Source organism: Oryctolagus cuniculus, chromosome 12 (genome assembly GCF_964237555.1).
Source record: "Oryctolagus cuniculus chromosome 12, mOryCun1.1, whole genome shotgun sequence".
Taxonomy (NCBI): Eukaryota; Metazoa; Chordata; class Mammalia; order Lagomorpha; family Leporidae; genus Oryctolagus; species Oryctolagus cuniculus.
In genome coordinates this window covers 65,998,436-66,021,018 of record NC_091443.1, presented here as the reverse complement: position 1 = coordinate 66,021,018, position 22,583 = coordinate 65,998,436, and the positions used below count along the sequence as shown (strand labels likewise).

At 39.5% G+C, this 22,583-nt stretch overlaps 1 protein-coding gene across 5 annotated transcripts in view; it reads left to right on the top strand.

The window, feature by feature from the left end:
* Positions 1 to 22,583, top strand: part of UBR1 (ubiquitin protein ligase E3 component n-recognin 1) — a 169,001-nt gene that overhangs the window by 77,442 nt on the left and 68,976 nt on the right. For all 5 annotated transcript variants that reach the window (XM_070054077.1, XM_070054074.1, XM_070054075.1 and 2 more), the window contains 12 exons: positions 1,814 to 1,994; positions 7,220 to 7,281; positions 7,892 to 8,002; positions 8,730 to 8,795; positions 9,025 to 9,126; positions 11,501 to 11,564; positions 14,086 to 14,210; positions 16,961 to 17,013; positions 18,035 to 18,137; positions 19,545 to 19,593; positions 20,311 to 20,465; positions 22,480 to 22,579. In XM_070054077.1, the coding sequence (XP_069910178.1) occupies positions 1,814 to 1,994; positions 7,220 to 7,281; positions 7,892 to 8,002; positions 8,730 to 8,795; positions 9,025 to 9,126; positions 11,501 to 11,564; positions 14,086 to 14,210; positions 16,961 to 17,013; positions 18,035 to 18,137; positions 19,545 to 19,593; positions 20,311 to 20,465; positions 22,480 to 22,579 (1,171 nt within the window). The remainder of the gene's footprint in view (positions 1 to 1,813; positions 1,995 to 7,219; positions 7,282 to 7,891; positions 8,003 to 8,729; positions 8,796 to 9,024; positions 9,127 to 11,500; positions 11,565 to 14,085; positions 14,211 to 16,960; positions 17,014 to 18,034; positions 18,138 to 19,544; positions 19,594 to 20,310; positions 20,466 to 22,479; positions 22,580 to 22,583) is intronic.

Below are 22,583 nucleotides of genomic sequence, written 5' to 3'. Positions count from 1 at the left end.
CCCCAGATGGCTGCAACTGCCAGAGCTGGGCTGATCCAAATGCAGGAGCCAGGAGCTTCTTCCAGGTCTCCTAAATGGGTGCAGGGGCCCTGGCACTTGGGCCGTCTTCCACTGCTTTCCCAGGCACATTAGCAGGGAGTTGGATTGGAAGTGGAGCAGCTGGGACTCAAACCATTGCCCATATTGGGTGCTGGTGCTACAAACAGATGCTTAACCTACTACGCCCAAGCTCTGGTCCCCAAAAAAGAACTTTTCTAAGCTACTATACTTCTTCAAATCCTTTAATTGGTATGATAATTTCTAAAAGGAATGTTCCCAGTATTTATTTGACTGTGGGATTCCTTTTTCAAGATAAAAATAATTGGGGGCTGGCATTGTGGCATAGTGAGTAAAGATGCCTGCCTGTGGCACTGGTATCCCATTTGGGTACCTTTTTGTGTCCTAACTGCTCCACTTCCAATGCAGCTCTCTGGTGATGACCTGGAAGAAGTGGCAGAGCATGGCCCAAGTGTTCAGGCCCCTGCCACCTACTCCTGGTTTCAACCTGGCCTAGCCCTGGCAGTTGTGGCTGTCTGGGGAGTGAACCAGTGGATAGAAGATCTCTCTCTGTGTCTCTCCTTTTCTTTCTGCAACACTTTCAAATGAATATTTTTTTAAAGATTTATTTATTTTATTTGAAAGTCAGAGTTACAGAGAGAGAGAGAGAGAGAGAGAGAGAGAGGTCCTCCATCTGCTGGTTCACTCCCCAATAGGCCACAACGGCTGGAGCTGCGCTGATCCGAAGCCAGGAGCCAGAGGCTTCCTCCGGGTCTCCCATGCAGTGCAGGGGCCCAAGGACTTGGGCCATCTTGTGCTGCTTTCCCAGGCCATAGCAGAGAGCTGGATCGGAAGTGGAGCAGCTGGGTTTTTAACTGGCATCCCTATGGGATGCCGATGCTTCAGGCCAGGGCATTAACCCACTGCGCCACAGTGCCAGCCCCTCAAATAAATCCTAAAAAAAAAAAAAAAAAAAAAAAAAAAGAAAGAAAGATAATTGTAAGAAATGACTGTCTTATGAGTGACCTTTGATTCTTTTTTCTTCCTGACATAATTACCCAAATGTTTCTTCTTAATCCCAAATGTACTTTAAATTCCTAATTTATTGTCTGTGGGTTTATTTGTTTCTGTCCTAATTGTCCCACTCTAATTTTGACTCTTAGGCTTTACATCTATACTTTTAGTGAGCTTCCTATAGGTTTTCTATCTGCCAACTTCATATACAATAATTTTTGAAGCAGTATGTTGACTACATTATTACATGTTAGACACAATTAGTGTATTCACATAGCAATGCCAAGGCATATTTCTAGCTAGATTGTTCATTAATTTCATCCATAAATCCTTTGATTTATCTAGTTTTTATTCCTCTCCACTGCCTGATCAAGAATTGTAGTTTTCCTTTATTTTTATCTTTGTTCCACATCTCTGCTTGGAATGCACCTTCTCTTCATCTTTCCCTGTACTTAAATTTTGCATATTCTGTTAGAACCTGTTCAAAAGCTGCTTTCACAGATATATTTTACCAATTGTTTGTGATCCTTTTCTTTGCCTTGTTAAGGCAATTAGTTTGTGCTATTTAAATAGTACTTAACAAAATTTTACTTTGATTATATGTATATATGTATGTGTATCTTTCCTGTTGGTTTGCACATCCTATTGAAGTAGCCCTAGTTTTATGTGGAACAATTTTGCACTCATATTTAGTAAGTGTTGAATGCTGAATGGCAAAGTAAGTAACTTGTCAATGTTCTTTGCATTTTTATTTTCCTTTTAGGAAGAACTCTTACTAGTGGCTTATAAAGAATGTCACAGAGCTGTGATGAGGTGCAGTACAAGTTTCCTATCAGGTAGCAAGACAGTAGTGCAATTGTGTGGCCATATGTTGGAAACTAAGTCCTACAGAGTATCTGAGGATCTTGTAAGCATACATCTGCCACTCTCTAGGACCCTTGCTGGTGAGTTTTGTTTTTTGCTTTTCGGATATTTCTGGTCACTGTTTTTTACATGTTCTGAGTAGTAAAATCATTTCTGTTCTGGTTCTGTGCTGGATATACAGACATACTCCAATCAGACACTGCAGTTAAGGCTGCCACTCTCCTTTAAGGAGCTATCACCAGAACAGCAGGCTAAGGGTGCTTTTTTACCTAAGCTTTTTTTTATTCTGGTCAACTAATGGATCCCTACAGTATACACATTAGGGCTAACTTGGTAACTCATCTCTCATTCAGAGTTAAATGTGATCAAATCTTAGAATGCCACTTTCTACCTAATTTTTCTAGTGTTTTGTCTGTGTCACTGTTTCTTCACCACCAAAAGAATGAAATCATTATTTCCTTTAATCTTGAATTTCCATGTCAATTCATCCTTTATCAGTTTTTTTTTTTTTTTTTTTTTTTTTTTAAAGATTTACTTATTGGGCCGGCACTGTGGATCACTAGGCTAATTCTCTGCCTGCAGCACCAGCACCCCAGGTTCTAGTCCTGGTCAGGGCGCTGGATTCTGTTCCGGTTACTCCTGTTCCAGTCCAGCTCTCTGCTGTGGCCCGGGAGGGCAGTGGAGGATGGCCCAAGTGCTTGGGCCCTACACCCGCATGGAAGACCAGGGGGAAGCACCTGGCTCCTGGCTTCAGATCGGCACAGCACACCGGCCGCAATGCACTGGCCGTAGTGGCAACTTAGGGGGTGAACCAACTCTCACTGTCTAACTCTGCTTGTCAAAAAAAAAAAAAAAAAAATGATGTACTTATTTATTTGAAAGGCAGAATTACAGAGAGGCAGAGGCAGAGAGAGAGAGAGGTCTTCCATCCGCTGCTTCATTCCCCAAGTGGCTGGAACAGCTGGAGCTGGGATGATCTGAAGCCAGGAGCCAGGAACTACTTCCAGGTCTCCAACACAGTTGCAGGGGCCCAAGGACTTGGGCCATCTTCTACTGTTTTTCCCAGGCCACAGCAGAGAGCTAGATTGGAAGTGGAGCGGCGGGGACTTGAACTGGCGCCCATATGGGATGCCAGCACTGCAGGTGGCTACTTTACATGCTATGCCACAATGCCAACCCCAGTTGGTCTTTTTTAAAAAAACTTTATTGAAGTGTTTTTTATTTATTTATTTGCAAGTCAGAGTTACACAGAGAAGGAGAGGCAGAGAGAGAGAGAGAGGTCTTTCATCTGCTGGTCCATTCCCCAATTGGCTGCAATGGACGGAGCGGCATTGATCTGAAGCCAGGACCCAGGAACTTCCTCCAGGTCTTCCCATGCTGGTACAGGGGCTCAAGGACCCAGACAATCTTCCACTGTTTTCCAGGCCATAGCAGAGAATTGGATCGGAAGTGAAGCAGCTGGGACTTGAACCAGTGCCCATATAGGACACCGGCACTGCAGGTGGTGGCCTTACCCGCTACACCATAGCACTGGCCACTACTGAAGTGTTTCTAATGGTGGTAAAATATATATAACATAAAAATTACCATGTTAACCCTTTGGAAGTGTACAGTGCTATTAAGTATATTCAGACTGTTGTACAGCCATCACCACCATTCATCTCTTGAACTCTTTTCATCTTCCAAAAATAAAACTTATTTATCTTTTTTTAAAGGATTTGATTTATTTATTTGACAGGTAGAGTTATAGAGAGAGGGAGAGACAGAGAAGATCTTCCTTCTGGTCTCCCACACATGTGCAGGGACCCAAGCATTATATGGATCATCTTCTGCTTACCTGGACCATAGTAGAGAGCTGGATTGGAAGAGGAGCAGCCAGGACATGAGCTGACACCCATAAGGGATGCCAGCGCTGCAGGCAGAAGCTTACCCTACTATTCCACAGTACCAACCCCAACTTCTATGTCTTAAATATATAGTTGTTAATAATAATACCATACCCACACCCACCCACACACACACATAGTTTCTAGCAACTACTATTCTACTTTCTGTCTATAAATTTGACTACTCTAGATATCTATTTTAAATGGAATCATAAACTCCTTGTTTTCTTGTGGCTTATTTCACTTAGCATAGTGTCCTCACTCTCCTTGTTGCTGTGTGTTTCAGGATTTCCTTTTTTTTTTTTTTTTTTTTTTTTGACAGAGTGGACAGTGAGAGAGACAGAGAGAAAGGTCTTCCTTTTGCCATTGGTTCACCCTCCAATGGCCGCCGTGGCCGGCACGCTGTGGCTGGTGCACCGCGCTGATCCGAAGGCAGGAGCCAGGTGCTTCTCCTGGTCTCCCATGGGGTGCAGGGCCCAAGCACTTGGGCCATCCTCCACTGCACTCCCAGGCCATAGCAGAGAGCTGGCCTGGAAGAGGGGCAACCGGGACAGAATCTGGCACCCCGACTGGGACTAGAACCCAGGGTGCCGGCGCTGCAGGCCTATTGAGCCTCAGCGCCGGCCAGGATTTCCTTCCTTTTTCAGGCTGAATAATATTCCATTATATGCCTACACTACATTTTGTTCATTTCTCCATTAATGACACATGAGTTACTTTTCTTTTCTTTTTTTTTTTTTTTTATGATTTCTTTATTTGAGAGGCAGAGATACAGCGTGAGGGGGATAGAGAGAGAGAGGTCTTTCATCTGCTGGTTCACTCCCCCAAATGGCCACAACGGCTGGAGCTGGGCCGATCCAAAGCTAGGAGCCAAGAGCCTCTTCCAGGTCTCCCATGTGGATGTGGGGGCCCAAGTACTTTGGCTATCTTCCACTGCTTTCCCAGGCCATCAGCAGGGAGCTGAATCGGAAGTGGAACAGCCAGGACTAAAACTGGCACCTGTATGGGATGTTGGCACTGCAGGTGGAGGTTACTCTACTACGCCACAGTGCCAGCACTGGGAATAATACTGTTGTGAACATTGATGTTCAAATAGCTGTGTGAATCCTGGCTTTCAAGTATTTTGGGTATGCTTCAATTGCGGTACCATATGGGAATTTTGCTTCTTTATGATTTACATGTCATTGTATTGATAGTATCCTCTGATGCACAAGAATTTTTGGTGTAGCCAAATTATCTGTTTTTCTTTTGTTGCCTGTGCATTTGATCCAAGAAATACTATGAAATCTAAGGTCATGAATCCTTCTCCTGGTGTTTTATTATAAGAGTTTTATAGTTTTGTCTCCTATGTTTAGATCTTTTATCTGTTTTTTTATATGATATAACTGACATCATGTGATTTTTTTTTGACAGGCAGAGTGGACAGTGAGAGAGAGAGACAGAGAGAAAGGTCTTCCTTTGCCATTGGTTCACCCTCCAATGGCCGCCGCGGCCGGCGCACCGCGCTGATCCGATGGCAGGAGCCAGGAGCCAGGTGCTTTTCCTGGTCTCCCATGCAGGTGCAGGGCCCAAGCACCTGGGCCATTCTCCACTGCACTCCCTGGCCACAGCAGAGAGCTGGCCTGGAAGAGGGGCAACCGGGACAGAATCCGGCGCCCCAACCGGGACTAGAACCTGGTGTGCCGGCGCCGCTAGGCGGAGGATTAGCCTAGTGAGCCACGGCGCCGGCCCGACATCATGTGATTTTTATGTTACTCTGTGTTTGTTTATTTTTTTTTGACAGGCAGAGTGGACAGTGAGAGAGAGAGGGACAGAGAGAAAGGTCTTCCTTTGCCATTGGTTCACCCTCCACTGGCCGCCGCGGCCGGCGTGCTGCAGCCGGCACACCGCGCTGATCTGATGGCAGGAGCCAGGTACTTATCCTGGTCTCCCATGGGGTGCAGGGCCCAAGCACTTGGGCCATCCTCCACTGCACTCCCTGGCCACAGCAGAGAGCTGGCCTGGAAGAGGGGCAAGTGGGACAGAATCCGGCGCCCTGACCGGGACTAGAACCCGGTGTGCCGGTGCCGCAAGGCGGAGGATTAGCCTAGTGAGCCACGGCGCCAGCCAGCATATTATTCTTATATAATGTATGAACATACCTATAAGATTTAAGTACAAGGAGATTTCAGAAAGTTCATAGAAGTAGCTAGTATTTGGCACAGCAGTGAAGACACTATTTGGGGTGTCTGTATCCCAGACTGGTGTGTCTGGCTCTAGTCCTGCCTTGGCTTCCCTTTTCAGTTTCCTGCTAGTGCATGCCCTGTGAGGCAGCAAGCTCCAGTCCTTGGATCCCTGTCATTCACATAAGAGACCTGTTTTGAGTTCCATGCTCTGGGTTTTAGCCTGGCCCAGCCCAGCCCTGGCTGTTCCAGACTTTTGGGGATGAACAATCAGGTGGAAAATCTGTTTCTCTGTCTTTCAAATAAAAATAAGTTTTGCATTTCATGGAAAATAGAATTAAGACATAAATTTGTTTTTAAGTAAGAATTTTTGAAATCCATGGATAGTTTTTGTCATAGTATGCATTTTCCATGAGCTTTTTTGAAAAAAATATTTATTTTCATCTACTTGAACAGCAGAATGACAGAGACAAATGACAAAAAGAGATCTTCCATCCGTTGGTTGGTTCACTTTTCAAATTCCTGCAGTAGCCAGGGCTGGATCAGGTTGAAGCCAAGAGCCAAGAACTCCATCCAGGAATCCTATGTGGGTGGAAGGGACCAAGCACTTGAGCCATCTTCCACTCATTCTAAAAATTCATTAGGGACTGGCGTTGTGGCATAGCAGGTAAAGCCACTGCCCGCAGTGCCAGCATCTCATATGGGTACCAGTTCGAGACCCGGCTGCTCTGCTTCTGATCCAGCTCTTTGCTATGGCCTGGGAAAGCAGTGAAAGATGATCTAAATGCTTGTGCTTCTGCACCCACATGGGAGACCCGAAGAAGCTCCTGGCTCCTGGCTTCAGATCTGCCCAGCTCCGGTTGTTGTGGCTGTTTGGGAATGAACAAATGGATGAAAGACCTCTCTCTCTGCCTTTGCCTGTCTGTAACTCTGCCTTTCTGCATTAGCAGAAAGGTGAATCATCAATAATGCAGCTGTGACTCAAGCTGGTGTTCTGTTAGGGAATGCATGCATCCTGAGTGACAGCCTAACCTATTGAGCCATGTTTAGCCCTACCACGCCCAACCCATGAACTTTTTGAAGACCCCATGTATGTTGGTAATAGTTTTAAAATCAGATGTCATTCAGTTTACATGGTAGAATATCATCTCTAAATTTACATTCAAATCACTCAAATTGACAAATTTGATGAGTTAACTACTAAACAAATTGAATAGGTTTAATTGCTTTCACATTTTCTCTTTTTTTAAATTTTAGGTCTTCATGTACGTTTAAGCAGACTGGGTGCCGTTTCAAGACTTCATGAATTTGTGCCTTTTGTAAGTGACTCTATTAATTATTGATTTGATTTTATTTTGTTTCTGAATACTTCTTGGTTGATGAGCGGGAAATAAAATATTTGGAAACTCACCTAATTTACCAGTCTATCATAGTTAATAACTGTATATCACACTGAGATTTGAATCACAAGGACTTTGAAGTCATGTGGTTCAAGCCTTTCCAGTTAACAGATGAGAAAACTAAAAAATGTGCACAGTCATAAGTGAGACACATCCAAGCTCTGTAAGAAATAATTAAATTTGGCTGGCACTGTGGCATAATAGGCTAAGCCTCTGCCTGTGGCACTGACTTCCCATATAGGCACCAGTTCATGTCCTGGCTGCTGCTTTTCTGATCCAGCTCTCTGCTGATGGCCTGGGAAAGCAGCAGTTGATGGCCCAAATCACTGGGCCCGTGCATCCATGTGGGAGACCTGAAAGAAGCTCCTGGCTCCAGATTGGCCTAGTTCTGGCCATTGCAGCCATCTGGGGAGTGAACCAGCAGATGGAAGAGCTTCCTCTCTGTCTGTCCCTCTCTCTGTAACTCTGCCTCCCAAATAATATAAAATATTTAAAAAAGAAATAATGTAATTGAATTCATTTGTTTCAGGAGGATTTTCACATAGAGCTACTAGTGGAATATCCTTTGCGTTGTCTGGTACTGGTTGCCCAGGTTGTTGCTGAGATGTGGCGAAGAAATGGACTCTCTCTCATTAGCCAGGTACAGTAGGATCTACTGTATCTCTAGATTTTGCTATGAATTTGCTTCTTTTCTCTTGGATAAACTATTAGATGTGAATGTTCCAGGGATCATATAGGCATTTCTCTTTTTATACTATTTACTGCTTATACTATCAGAATTATAAGAGACCAGGGTGCCTTGATGAACTGAATAGGTAAAGGCCAGCAGAACCTCCAGAAACCTCCCCTTTAATAGCTCTTTTCTTAAGAGTATCTTACTTAGAGGCCTTTATTCTTTCCACTATCTATCTTAATCAAGTGCTACCTTGAAATTGTCCCTTCTTTGTTAGAGTAAATACAGAGAAGTGCTTTTCCTGAAAGGTGGAAAATATGACTTGTAAATTACTACCTGGGAAAAAATGGTATTAGGATTTAATGTAGAAATTTGTTTAATTTTATGGAAGTAGGCATTTTAAACTAAAGGTTAAATAAATTTTTTTTGTTACACATGCCAAGGGAAATGACCAATATAGACCATTTTTCAATTTCATGTTCTTTGATACCATACTTCCTCAGTTTATCCTCGCAAATCCTGTAAGATGATTCAGACATTTACAACTTACTTTTTTTTTTTTTTTTTTTTTTTTTTTATCACTAAGGAGTTCTAAGAGTTCTAGCTTTAGGAGAGTTTTAAGAAGAGCTTTATTGAGAACTTTGTTGGAAATAAAATAATTCTCTTAGCTTCTAATCTACCTTTTATTTTATAGGTGTTTTATTACCAAGACGTTAAGTGCAGAGAAGAAATGTATGATAAAGATATCATCATGCTTCAGGTATCCCGTTAAGTTAACTTAAAATACTCTTTATGATGAGAGGATATTGTATTATTTTTTAACTCTCCTTAAATTTTTCTTCCCATTAAACTGAATATATCATAGAAATAGTAGAAACTGCTATGTTGTCTTTTGAAAATTTATTGAGTAATTTTTTAACAGTGTTACCAGACACAAAGTGTTTCTTCATTTATTACTCAGGAAAGTGATGCAGCATCTTTTTTCACAGATTGGTGCCTCTTTAATGGATCCTAACAAGTTCTTGCTATTGGTACTTCAGAGGTATGAACTTGCTGAGGCTTTTAACAAGACCATCTCCACAAAAGACCAGGTAAGCAGCAGAAACTGATAGGAAAATTAATTCCGAAGGAAATGTTAAAGTTTGTTTATGTAAACCTCTTAAAAATCACACAAAATGAATGGGTGTTGTAGCACAACAGGTTGAACCACCGCCTGGGGCACCCACATCTTATGCCAGCCAGAGTGCCACTTCAAGTCCTGGCTGCTCTGCTTCCAATCCAGATTCCTATTAATGTATCTTGGGAAGCAACAGGTGGTGGCTCAAGTGCTTTGGCCCCTACCACTCACATGGGAGATCTGGATGGAGTTCTGGGCTCCTGGATTTGGCCTACCTAGCCCCAGCTGTGGTTGGAGTTTGAAGAGTAAACCAACAGAAGGAAGATTTCTTTCTCTTTTCTCTTTCTCTCTCCCTCTCCCTCCCTCCCTCCCTTCCTTCTTCTCTCCCTCCCTCTCTGTCACTCTGCCTTTAAAGTACATGAAAATAAGCATTTAAATACATTTTAAAAATCTCATATATACAGTAGCATGGATAGGTACACATATTTTTTTACTCTTAAAAATTAAAATATATAGGTTAGCAAAGAGAAGAAAAAGTACATGATCACATTTAAAGTTGATGTCTCATTTTTAAACAAATAGTCTATTCTGTGTATGCTGTTTTTTAATCTGCTTTTTATACTTCACAAAATATTGTGATGGGTTTCTTGTGATTAAGTAAGTTTACAAGTATATCATTTTTGTATCATTTTTAATGACTGTGAAATATTGTGTTGTATGAATGAATTATACTGTAGTCTCCTGCTGAACAGATTTTTCCTAGTGTTTAAAACACTTCTCTGATTTTTTTTTAAAGATAAATTCTTAGAAGTGGATTCAGAGGATAAAAAAGCATACTCTCTTTTAAGGTTCTAAATACGTATTGTCTAACTGCTCTCAGAAAAATCATTTCTCTATGTTCATCTGTAATGGCATGGTATTTTAAACCTTTATAGATTGGTAAAGATGATTTTTTTAAAAGATTTATTTGATTTATTTGAAAGACAGAGTTACAGAGAGAGGTAGAGACAGAGAGAGGTCTTCTATCCGCTGGTTCACTCTCCAGATGGCCACAATGGCCGGAGCTGTGCTGATCCAAAGTCAGGAGCTTCTTCTGGGTCTCCCACGTGGACGCAGGAGCCCAAGGACTTGGGCCATCTTCTACTGCTTTCCCAGGCCATCAGCAGGGAGCTGGATTGGAAGTGGAGCAGCCGGGACTCAAACTGGCACCCCAGTGGAATGCTGGCGCTGCAGACTGGGGCTTTAACCTGCGCCACAGCGCCGGCCCCCTAAAGATGATATTTTAACAGTTTATTAATTATCAGTGAAGTTAACCATTGTTTTATTATTCACAGTTGTTTTTTTTCTTTTGGCAATGAATTCTCTGTTAATTGTCATTTACGTTTTCTCTGGTTTTGAAAAAGCTTCATATTTAGGAAGAATATTAACTCATTTCTTACTGCATTTGTTAGATTTTCACAGTTTGTAATTTGTCTCATAATGTTTGTTTTAATATTTACTTATTTTAAAGATTTATTTTATTTATTTGAAAGGCAGAGTGACAGAGCAATAGATAGGGAGAAAGAGATCTTCCTTCCGCTGGTTCATTCCCCAAATGACCTAAACCATTGGATCTGGGCTAGGCCAAAGCCAGGAGACTAGAGCTACATGGGTGTTAGGGGCCCAAATGCTGGAGACATCTTCCTCTGCTTTCTTCGGTGCCTTAGCAGGGAGCTGGATCAGAAGTGGAACAGCCAATACAGGATGCTAGCATTGCAGGCAGTGGCTTTAACCTGCTGTACCACAATAGCTGTCCCCCCCTCCCCAATTTTAATATTTAAAGTACCCACCTATAAAGTAGCTCTTAACTACTTTGAATTTGTAAAGTTCCATTACTTTATTCTTTCAAATTAGAAGTCTTAACAAAGGCCAAAAGTAGACTATAAAATACAAACCGATTGAATATCTGATTTGATACTGTACTTAAATGAGTGATGTATTAGGGAATGGTACTCTCACTCTAACTGTTGGGTATCCATTTGAAGTCTTGCTAACTCAGGTAAGAAGGAAGCTAGCAGTAGAGGAAGAGTTAAAGATTAGAATTAGTTTGTTGGCTTAAGACATTATGGAGAATGGTGATTATGGAAATAATGAGAGTATTTGGCAGTTGTTGCTGAGTTCTTATGTGCAGGATATTGCAAACTTTGTTGAGTTTGCTATCAAACAAGGAAACTATTTATTAAAACTATCTGTTGCTGTTAAAAAAGAAAGTCCTGGACTGGACAGCCCATGAGTCAGATCCAGAAATGCATGTTTTGTGGAAGTTTTTAGTTCTTATGTAACTAATTTATTCTGTTTCAATTCTATAGGATTTGATTAAACAATATAATACATTAATAGAAGAAATGCTTCAGGTCCTCATCTATGTTGTGGGTAAGATTAAAACAAAGAAAACGTTTTGAAACAGAACATGGGTTACTCTTTAGAGAGAACCTCAATAGCAATATAATTAATCATTATATAGCATAGAGTATTAGTTAGAGTTTAATGTGACAGATATGATTAAAACTTAGCCAGATCTTGTATTTTTATTTTTCAATACTTGATTTGTGGTTGTTTGGACTTGTTTAGACATCTGGTATATAATTATCTCAGATACAAATGTAGATTTAAAATATCTCATTTAGTGTTAAAAACCTTAGATATGTATGAAATTTAAATATAACAGATCTAAGTAAAATATATTTTCACTGTTTAATTCTGTTAAATTAGTTCTTAGTTTTGTGAAGATAACTTAGAGAAAGGGAAAAGAATATTCTTTGCCAAAAGAATATCTCTCAAATTACTATATTGACCTTTAGAAATGCGTGTTATAATTCAGATGAAATCAAGTATTCCTTGCAGAAACAGTTACAGATTCTAGTCCACTGAATATAGATATATACTATATCATAATATCTGCTGACTTCATCAGCTGGGCACACTCTATTGCCATCATCTTATTCTCAACTTCTCTTTCTGGCCTTTGTTATTTATTTTACTATACCAGGCACTTGTTTTAATTCCTAGTGAGGATTTTAGCTATTAGCTAAATCTTTAAAAATGAGTTCGTTTTACTTGCTGTTCCATCAGAAATATTTTTGATAGACTACCTGCTAATCTTAGCAGAAAGTGTGGTAAGTCTTTATTGTTATGCAAGACATAGATCTTCCAGGCTGCTAATTCTTTCTGTCCAGAATATTCCAGTAAGAAACTGATGAGAGAAAATGGACAGATTAAAATATGTAAAATATTTTGACATTGATTATATACTTTATCAAATTAAAAAATAGAGAATTTTTTATGTTTGTCTCTGGAAAACTATGAATTTTGAATTTGTACTTTATTTTTGCTTTTTTGTTTTTTGTTATCTCGTTATTGCTACTATTATTTTACTGCTGTTATGTATACTCAGATTTATTGGGTTTCTCCTTCTATGTGATTTGATTTTTTTAGTTAATTCTTGGTATATTTGAGTATAAGTTCAGAATTTTTGTTTAAAACAATTATAATCTCTGATTTTATAATGGAATTAGAATTTAAGTCTAGTCTTGGCCTTGCTGTCGGCTATCAAGAGCATTCCACTTACGTTCTTTGGGTTTTAGATTCCTGGTTTATTTGTAGATGTAATCGACATGATCCCTAAGGTTCCTTATAGCACTAAAAATCTAGGGAATACTGTTTCTGGCAAAAAAAAAAAAATTCTGTCACAAAATAACTATACAAATGTAAAGATGAGTATGTTGGAAACAAATTCACTTAACGAAGTTATTCTCTGACAGATTTGTATATAATCCATCAAATCTCTCAGATAAGGCATTTCTTTCTTTGTAACCTTATATATATCCTAGGTCTTCATACAGCTGTTGTAGTATTAAGAGTCAATGTAGGCCGGCGCCGCGGCTCACTAGGCTAATCCTCCGCCTAGCGGCGCCGGCACACCGGGTTCTAGTCCCGGTCGGGGCGCCGGATTCTGTCCCGGTTGCCCCTCTTCCAGGCCAGCCCTCTGCTGTGGCCAGGGAGTGCAGTGGAGGATGGCCCAGGTGCTTGGGCCCTGCACCCCATGGGAGACCAGGAAAAGCACCTGGCTCCTGGCTCCTGCCATCGGATCAGCGCGGTGCGCCGGCCGCAGCGCGCCGACCGCGGCGGCCATTGGAGGGTGAACCAACGGCAAAAGGAAGACCTTTCTCTCTGTCTCTCTCTCTCACTGTCCACTCTGCCTGTCCAAAAAAAAAAAAAAAAAAAAAAAAAAAAGAGTCAATGTAAAAGATGCTGTAACTCGTCTGAAGGCAATGAGAGTTAGATGCTGTTGGCATCCGGCTAAGTTCCCGTTCCCATAATTTATTTAGCCATTTCCTGTCTCCATTTGGCAGTTTATTGTGATGAAAAATGGAAAATTGACCATGTGGGCATTTTGACAACACTAGTCATTCCTGATACATATTACTGTTTTGTCATTTAACCCATGAGGACATTTTTAAGTATTTTGTTTTTCAGTTTTCACTTTGTTTCTTAAATAACAAGTAGAGACAAAATTGAGGAAGATCTTGAAAGAAAAGCTATTCAGTGATGGCCACTGCTCATTCAGATGCCATCTGCCTTGTTTTCTGGATTAGGAACACATGCTAATTTAATTGAGGGGCCTGGTTTATAATGTGTGAGTATGTGTATGTATATGTATGTGTATGTGTATATAAGTAAGTTAAGACACAGCATGGATTCTTCCCCAAGTCACTTCAGTATTCTCCCTGTCTTGCAACAGACTCTTGTTCAGATTTAGGAACATGTCCAAATCATTTTCTGTCTCTTCTTATGGACTTAATGCAGTGTTCTATATACAAGTGTTCCTGGTGGGAAGATGTTTTAATAGAAAGCAGTTAATCAGTTTACTTTTTCTTTTCATTGTTTGTATTAGGTGAGCGTTATGTGCCTGGAGTAGGAAATGTGACTAAAGAAGAGGTCACAATGAGAGAAATTATTCACCTGCTTTGCATTGAACCCATGCCCCACAGTGCCATTGCCAAAAATTTGCCAGAGAATGTAAGTCCAATCTTGTTTTTTTCTCTTCATCTGAAGATGGGATTTTTTTTCTTAAATTGGAAGCAACTTCAAATTTCAGAAACAATTGTCTAGCAGAAAACCCTATGTAAATCAATCACCACTCATCCTCTAGTGATACAAAATTTATTTCTGGATGAAACTTTGACTTTTTGTTTGCTTAAACTAGTATTTCTCCAGAGAAAAAGGAGGTTTCATGAAATACTAAGACTGTGTAGTGTGTTAATCTGGGACTTGAACTGGCACCCATATGGAATGCTGGCACTGCAGGCGGTGGCTTTACCCACTACACCATGGCACCTGACCCAGTAATAAAATCTTAATGGTTTGGAGCTGACACCTGTTCATGTCCTGGCTGCTCCTCTTCAGATCCAGCTCTCTTCTGTGGCTTGGGAAAGCAGTAGAAGATGGCCCAAGTCCTTGGGCCCCTGCAACCATGTGGGAGACCCAGAAAAAATTCCTGACTCCTGGTTTCCGATCAGCTCAGCTCTGGCTATTGAGGCCATTTGGGGAGTGAACCAGCAGATGGAGGATCTCTCTTTCTCTCTGCCTCTGCCTCTGCCTCTCTGTAATTCTGCTTTTTGAATAAATAAATAAATCTTTTTTTAAAAAAAATGGATTTTATTATTAGCAAAAATGGTGAGAGTGGAGACAGCCAGGGGAATTGTCAGAGTTTTACACAAGTCATATTCCTGGTGAAAGAAAAAGGAGGATTAAATGGAACGATTCTGGACTGTTGAGCATTGGTGCTTTCCTATGTGTCCCTGCATTGTGTCTCTGACTTGCTTATTGTCTGGAAGCTCCTAAGAAGCTTGGCCATGGTGTGACCAGAGCACAGCAGCTGAGGCACGTGGTTGTTTACTTTCCCAATGGGAAATCTACAAGGTGGATTCTAATGGCCACCACAGATAGTATTTATGTTTTTATATATAGATATTGAAGTGATAGTCCAAAAGGGGTTTGTTTTTGTTTTGAGATTTATTTACTTACTTGGAAGACAGAGTTACAGAGAGAGAGTGTGCACTTCCATCTGCTGTTCCCTCCCCAGTGGCCGCAATAGCTAGGGTTGGGCCAGGCCGAAACCAGGAGCCTAAAACTTCATCTGGTTTCCCATGTTGGGGGCAAGGGCCCAAGAACTCTGTCCATCTTCCACTACTTTCCCAGGCCCATTAGCAGGGAACTGTATCAGAAGTGGGGCAGCTAGGATTCCAACCAGCACTTATATGAGATGCTAGTGTTGTAAGGCAGTGGCTTAACCCACTATACCACAACACCATCCCTAGTCCTAAAGGTTTTGCATCTTATATTTTTCCCTTGAGATTTGAGTATAAATTAAACAGTGATTTTTTAAAAATAATTGTACTTACCTGTTGCTGTCAAAGTTTTTCAGGAAGATAGAGATAAGCTTTGACTACTGGTTGTTTCTGTTCCCAAATTATTTTTATCTTTTTCCAGTTTCATTGTTAATTGGTTCTCAAATTGTAGTCATTTGGCCTATAACCTTTATAATTTTTGCATATCCATCTACCTGTTTTATGATTAATACAGTGTTAATGTCAACTTTTTTTCTTAAATATTTCTCAGCATAGCTGTGGAATAGTAGGCTTGATATCCTGGATTATTTTTTCCTTAGTGCATATTAAAAACAAGTGAATAATTTTTCAAAACTCTAAAAATTTTATGTGATACCTAAAAAATTTCACATGTGGCTAGTGATATGTATACCATGCTTTGCAAAAAAATAAATAAATAAAAGTATTAGGACTTTTTGCTGCTTACCTTATCTCTGTTCTTTTAAAAAATAGGTTTAATTTCTTAATTTTTGCAAGACTGTAAGAATCTATAAGTAGCTTGGCTAGGTCCTCATCCTAATTTTAAATGACCTCATAAAAAAAAAACAGTATTCCATCTTCAAGGAAAAGTTCAGGCCAATCAGAAAAAAACATACTTGAGGATATCTACACATGTTTTTTGTGGTGTATTACTAGTTGGATACCATTTATTGTTAAATTGGTTTTAGGGATTAGCACAGCATGGGTATATGCTTAAATGATGTGGATGATGAGCATACTACATAAAAAAATTTATTTTGAACTATTCGTAATGCTTTATGTGTGTGTTGGGAGTTATAGACAAATGTGAAAGCAAATTTGAATGGCATTTCTTTCTCTTTTTTTAAAGATTGATTGATTTAGTTGAAAGTCAGAGTTACACACAAAGAGAAAGAGGGGCAGAGAGAGAGAGAGAGAGAGAGGGGTCTTCCATCCGCTGGTTCACTTCCCAGTTTGCCACAATGGCCAGAGCTGTATCAATCTGAAGCCAGGAGCCAGGAGCTTCCTCCAGGTCTTCCCATGTGGGTGCAGGGACCCAAGGACTTGGGCCATCTTCTATTGCTTTGCCAGGCCATAGCAGAGAGCTGGATCGGAAGTGCAGCAGCCAGGACTTGAACCAAACCGGTGCCCATATGGGATGCCTGCACTGTAGGCAGTGGCTTTCCCACTACATCATAGTGCCAGCCCCAGCATTTCTTTTTTAAGCAGTTTTACATAGATCTTTTCTCTTAAACATTGGTCCTTCAAAATACAGCTAATTGATTTTTGATTTAATATTTTTATATTTGAAATCTCTTATTGTTTACAAAATATGTCAGACATGCAGTTGAAAATGTATTTCAGTTTGCTTTAACAGAAAGTCATTATATGAAGGTAAAAATAAGAATATTCCTTCAACAGGAAAATAATGAAACGGGCTTAGAGAACGTCATAAACAAAGTGGCCACATTTAAGTAAGTGCTTAATATTTATGATTATTCTAAGGTAAATTGATCATTGTTCTTATACCCTTGATACTTTGTAGAAACTCTGAATATCTTGCCAGAATTCCCAAGAATAAGAAAGGACTACAGAGTAGAGAGAATGAGAGTGAGGTGTGCATACTTGAATAAATGAGTTTTTTTGTGCAAATGAATGAGAAATACCCATTTGTGTCAGTAAATAATTTAGATAGTAAGTCTTTCCAAAGTCTCTTTCCATTAATTCATAGCCATGATTTCTCTTATTCTATAGAATATTTTATTTTGTTTGCCAATTTTAGATTTTTCTCTAGCAGAATTATAGTATTTTACAATCTTTTCATTCTTTGAGACATATAGATTGGAATAAAATTTTAATTGGACTAACTTGATATTTGAATGATTAATACTGGTAGTAAATTTCTACTTGTTATAGTATCTAGTTTATAGATAAATCACTAGTTTCAAATAGCTCTTAAAACAGGGTATACCTTGTCTTATCCTCTAATAATGTTGAGTGTAATATTTGACTTAAAAATTGAATAGAAACCAAAAGCTATTTGATGTTTAGAACAAATATGGTGTATTCTTTTTGACCTTGATGCTTTTCTTTATAGTACTGTATAGAGAATTCAACACTGTATTTTCATCTACAACTTGATGGGAATATGATCTTTTCCCACCATTTTAGATTAGACCTTATGCAATGCAATGTGCTTTAGTTGAATAGGCAACCTTTAGGTTTCAGAGGCTATAAAAGAAATCTTAGGAATTTAAATAAGGCATGGGATCAGATCTAGATAGTATAAAATAAACTTCCCCAAATGTGTTTGTATTTCATAATAATAAAATATATATATAACAACTATCATCAGAACTTTTTGTTTGCAGTGTTTTTAGTTTTTACTACTGTAATGAAATTTATCATTTCAGTTTGAAAATCTTAGAATTTTAGGTTTTTATTTTGTTTGTATTCTATACTTCAAGAACATTTCTGTATTTTCCATCTACTTAGGAAACCTGGTGTATCAGGCCATGGAGTTTATGAATTGAAAGATGAATCATTAAAAGACTTCAACATGTACTTTTATCATTACTCTAAAACACAGCATAGCAAGGTAGGAAAAAATTGTCTCTTCAGTGAATAAGCCTAAAATGCTTTATGCTTTCTAATGCCACAGAAAAGTTCCTTGTTGTTCCATACTTTCGTGCTGATTCTTATTAAGGAGCATTGTCATACCCAAGAAATTGAAATCGCATCAATAATACTGTATGCAGGCAATATTCAGATCTTTCTAGTTATATAAAAATGTCCTTTTTATCTGTCCTTAGGGAAGGAGGATGCATTCATATATCTTGAACTTGTTTAATAATCAAATAGATCATTTAGCTGTCAATGTTTCTATAGGTTCTTCAGGATAAACCTTTTACTCTTTTTGTTTTTCGCAACTTTGACATTTCTATAAAGTACAGGCTAATTGTCTTTTGGAATAACCTACATTATGCATCTTATTGTATTATCATGATTAGACTCAATTTAAAACATTTTTAGGTAGGAGTACTACCTAGGTGATGTCTATCCCATGAAAGGTGATGTTAAGTTTGATCATGTAGTGAAGATGATATCTGGTTTCATCCTTGTAAAATGAATAATTTACAGTCCTTAGCACAGTACCCTGTATGTAATAGGCAATAGGTAATTTTTTAAAGATTTATTTCATTTATTTGAAAGGCAGAGTTAAAGAGACAGATCATTCATCCACTGGTTCATTCTCAAAATGTTGCAGTGGCAAGAGCTGGGCTGATCTGAAGCCAAGAGCTAGAAGCTTCATCCAGATCTCCTATGAAGGTGCAGGGGCGCAAACACTTGAACCATCCTCAGCTCCTTTTCCAGGCGCATTAGCAGAGCTGGATTGGAAGTAGAGTAGCTGGGATGCTGTCCTATATGGGATGCTGGCACTGCAGACAGAGGCTTAACTTTCTATGCCACAGCACCGACCCCAGTAGATAAATTATTTAAGAGTTATTTATTTATTGGAGAAGCAGTGAGAGTAAGCAAGACACAAAACTCCCATTTGCTGGTTCAGTCCCCAAAAGCCCACAGTTGCTGTGTCTGAGTCTGGGCCAAAGCTAAGAACCTGAAACTCAATCCAGGGATACCTACATAGATGGCAGGAACCCAATTACTTGAGCCATCAACACTGCTTCTCAAGGTCTCCATTAGCTTGAAGCTAGAAGGAAGCAGGAACTAGAGCCTGGGATTAAACCCAGGCACTATGATACAGGACAAGATTATGTTCCTAGGCTCAGTGCCACCTATAGGTAAATATTTCTAAAGAAGGCTATCTGTCAGTTGTTTCTCAGTGTTCTTTCCTAGGTAGGCAATTTCGTTTCTAAGACAAGGTAGCATTTTAAATATATGCTTCAGTATATAAAATATCCTTGTAGATGGATGATTCTTTCCTCTCTGCATTTGTTTCAAGATTTCTAAGCAGTATATTTAATGATATGTTATTTTTTAACAGGCTGAACATATGCAGAAGAAAAGGAGAAAACAAGAAAACAAAGATGAAGGTAAAAAGTGAGATTCTGAATTGACTTATTTTGACTATTTTCTTTGGTTTTGTGTCAGCAAAGCATATAGTGTTTTGTTTTTGTTGGATTTTGAGAGTAGACATCTAGAAGGAAGTGAACAGAGCCTTTTGCTTTTTGTTCACATATTAAAATATTGCCTATATAATTGGTGATAAAATTTACAATTGATAGCAAATGGGGTTTATTTTGATCAGCTGACAGTAATTTACATTTCCCTTAACATTGATGTTATTAAGCATCAAAAATCATATGTAGTGTATGCAATCTAGTGTTTTTGACATTGGCAATTTAATATGTAGGATAACCCAAATAAAAATGTACCTGTGGCCGGTGCCGTGGCTCACTAGGCTAATCCTCCGCCTTGCGGCGCCGGCACGCTGGGTTCTAGTCCCGGTTGGGGCGCCGGATTCTGTCCCGGTTGCCCCTCTTCCAGGCCAGCTCTCTGCTAGGGTCTGGGAGTGCAGTGGAGGATGGCCCAAGTGCTTGGGCCCTGCACCCCATGGGAGACCAGGAGAAGCACCTGGCTCCTGCCATCGGATCAGCGCGGTGTGCCGGCCGCGGGGGCCATTGGAGGGTGAACCAACGGCAAAGGAAGACCTTTCTCTCTGTCTCTTTCTCTCACTGTCCACTCTGCCTGTCAAAAAAAAAAAAAAGAAAAAAAATGTACCTGTTTTTTTTTCCCCATCCATTCTCAAGCATTGCCACCACCATCACCTCCTGAATTCTGCCCTGCTTTCAGCAAAGTGATTAACCTTCTCAACTGTGATATCATGATGTACATTCTCAGGACCATATTTGAACGGGCAGTAGATCCAGATTCTAACTTGTGGACTGAAGGAATGCTCCAAATGGTATGTCTATGTGAAATATTTTCTCTACATTGAGTCCTAGAGTTCTCAGGGACCTAGAAAAAAATCTTTGGTCTAATTTCAGTTGGAACCTCATCAAGAGTATCCGTATCTGGTACAGATTTCCTTAGTGATACGTTCTTATGTTTTCAGCATCCTTACTCTTGGTAACCATTCATTTTTATTGTTTTTTTAAGTATTTATTTATCTATTTATTTAACTGTTCATTTATTTATCTGTTTATCTATTTATTTATTTAAAAATCAGAGCTAGAGAGAGAGATCTTTGGCCACAATAGCCAGGGCTGAGCCAGGCCAAAACCAGGAGTCAGGAACTTCTTCCTGGTCTCCGATGTAGGTGGAAGGGCCCCAAACACTTGCCATCTTCTACTGCTTTTCCAGGGCATTAGCAGTAAGCTGGACTGGAAATGGAGCAGCCAGTATTTGAACTGGTGTCTCTATGAGACGTCAGCACAGGTGGTGTCCTTATGCACTGCACTATAGTATCAGCGCCAGAACCACTTATGATTTTAAAAATTCAAAAAACAGAAAAAAAAAACTCACCATGCAAATAATAAACTGGCATATCATTTTTAGATCATGATTTTTCATATTTTATTATATTTATATTTTGTTTTATTATAAAGAATACAGTAAAGATTTTATGACAGGTCTAGGACTGAATTGTGAATTCTCTAACTTCTACATAGAGCAAATAATAATTTTCTCATTAGGGTACAAATAGAATTATTTCATAGAGTTGTTATGAGAATTCGCTTAGCTTGTGGGAATAGCTGTCTTTCTTTACACTGCTATAGGTTAATTACTTCATCTTAATACTTTTAGTAATTATCACTGGATATTCATTTAACAATTGCCTAACTAATCTTTTTTCCTTAGATACTGTTGCTCTGTACATCTGCTATGTGTGTATCTCATTTTTTGTTATAACTCTAGTAAATATAGTACATGCATTATTTAAATGTGAAACCATAGAGATACATTTGAAAGCATGTTAAAATTTTTCTCCCTGTGGCCGGCGCCGCGGCTCAATAGGCTAATCCTCAGCCTTGCGGCACCGGCACATCGGGTTCTAGTCCCGGTCGGGGCGCTGGATTCTGTCCCGGTTGCCCCTCTTCCAGGCCAGCTCTCTGCTGTGGCCAGGGAATGCAGTGGAGGATGGCCCAAGTGCTTGGGCCCTGCACCCCGTGGGAGACCAGGATAAGTACCTGGCTCCTGCCATAGGATCAGGGCGGTGCGCCGGCTGCAGCGCGCCAGCCGCGGGGGCCATTGGAGGGTGAACCAACGGCAAAAGGAAGACCTTTCTCTCTGTCTCTCTCTCTCTCACTGTCCACTCTGCCTGTCAAAAAAAAATTTTTTTTTTTCTTCCTGTGTCTTAGTGGCCTACATGTGAAATAAGCACTGTTAAAGTTTTACATGTTCTGGAAATTATCCACATTAGTAGTGGAGGTCTACTCCATTCTTGATGTGTATTCTACTATATGGATATACTGTAATGCATTTAAGTAGTCAATTAATAAACATTCAGGTTGTTTATAGGTCTTTCCTGTAACATAGACCACTAAAATGAACATCCTTGTACAAATAACAAATAAGTGAATGTATCTCTCTTATTCTATTGCTAGCTCTATACCTTTACATTTTTTATAGATTTGTCAGATTGACCTCCAAAAATGTTATACCAGTTTACTTTCTATTACCAGTATGGTGAGAAGTACTATTTTCCAACACCTTTGCCAGTCCTGTATTTTACTAAACTTGAAAAATTTTCCCCCTCTAATAAGTGAAAAATAGGGTGATCTTGTTTCAAATCACTTTTCTTTACTTGAAGATGAGCATTTTTTCCTATGTATGTTCATCATTTATCTTTCTGTGGACTGCTTTTTTATAACCTTTACCCATTTTTACCTATCAAGTTGCCTATTTTCATAACTCCATTTAAAATATATTTACCTGAAGAAGCCCAATCTTAAGAGATTTCTTATTTTCTCCTTTAGGCATTTCATATTCTGGCATTGGGTTTACTAGAAGAGAAGCAGCAACTTCAGAAAGCTCCTGAAGAAGAAGTGGTATTTGACTTTTACCATAAGGCTTCAAGTAT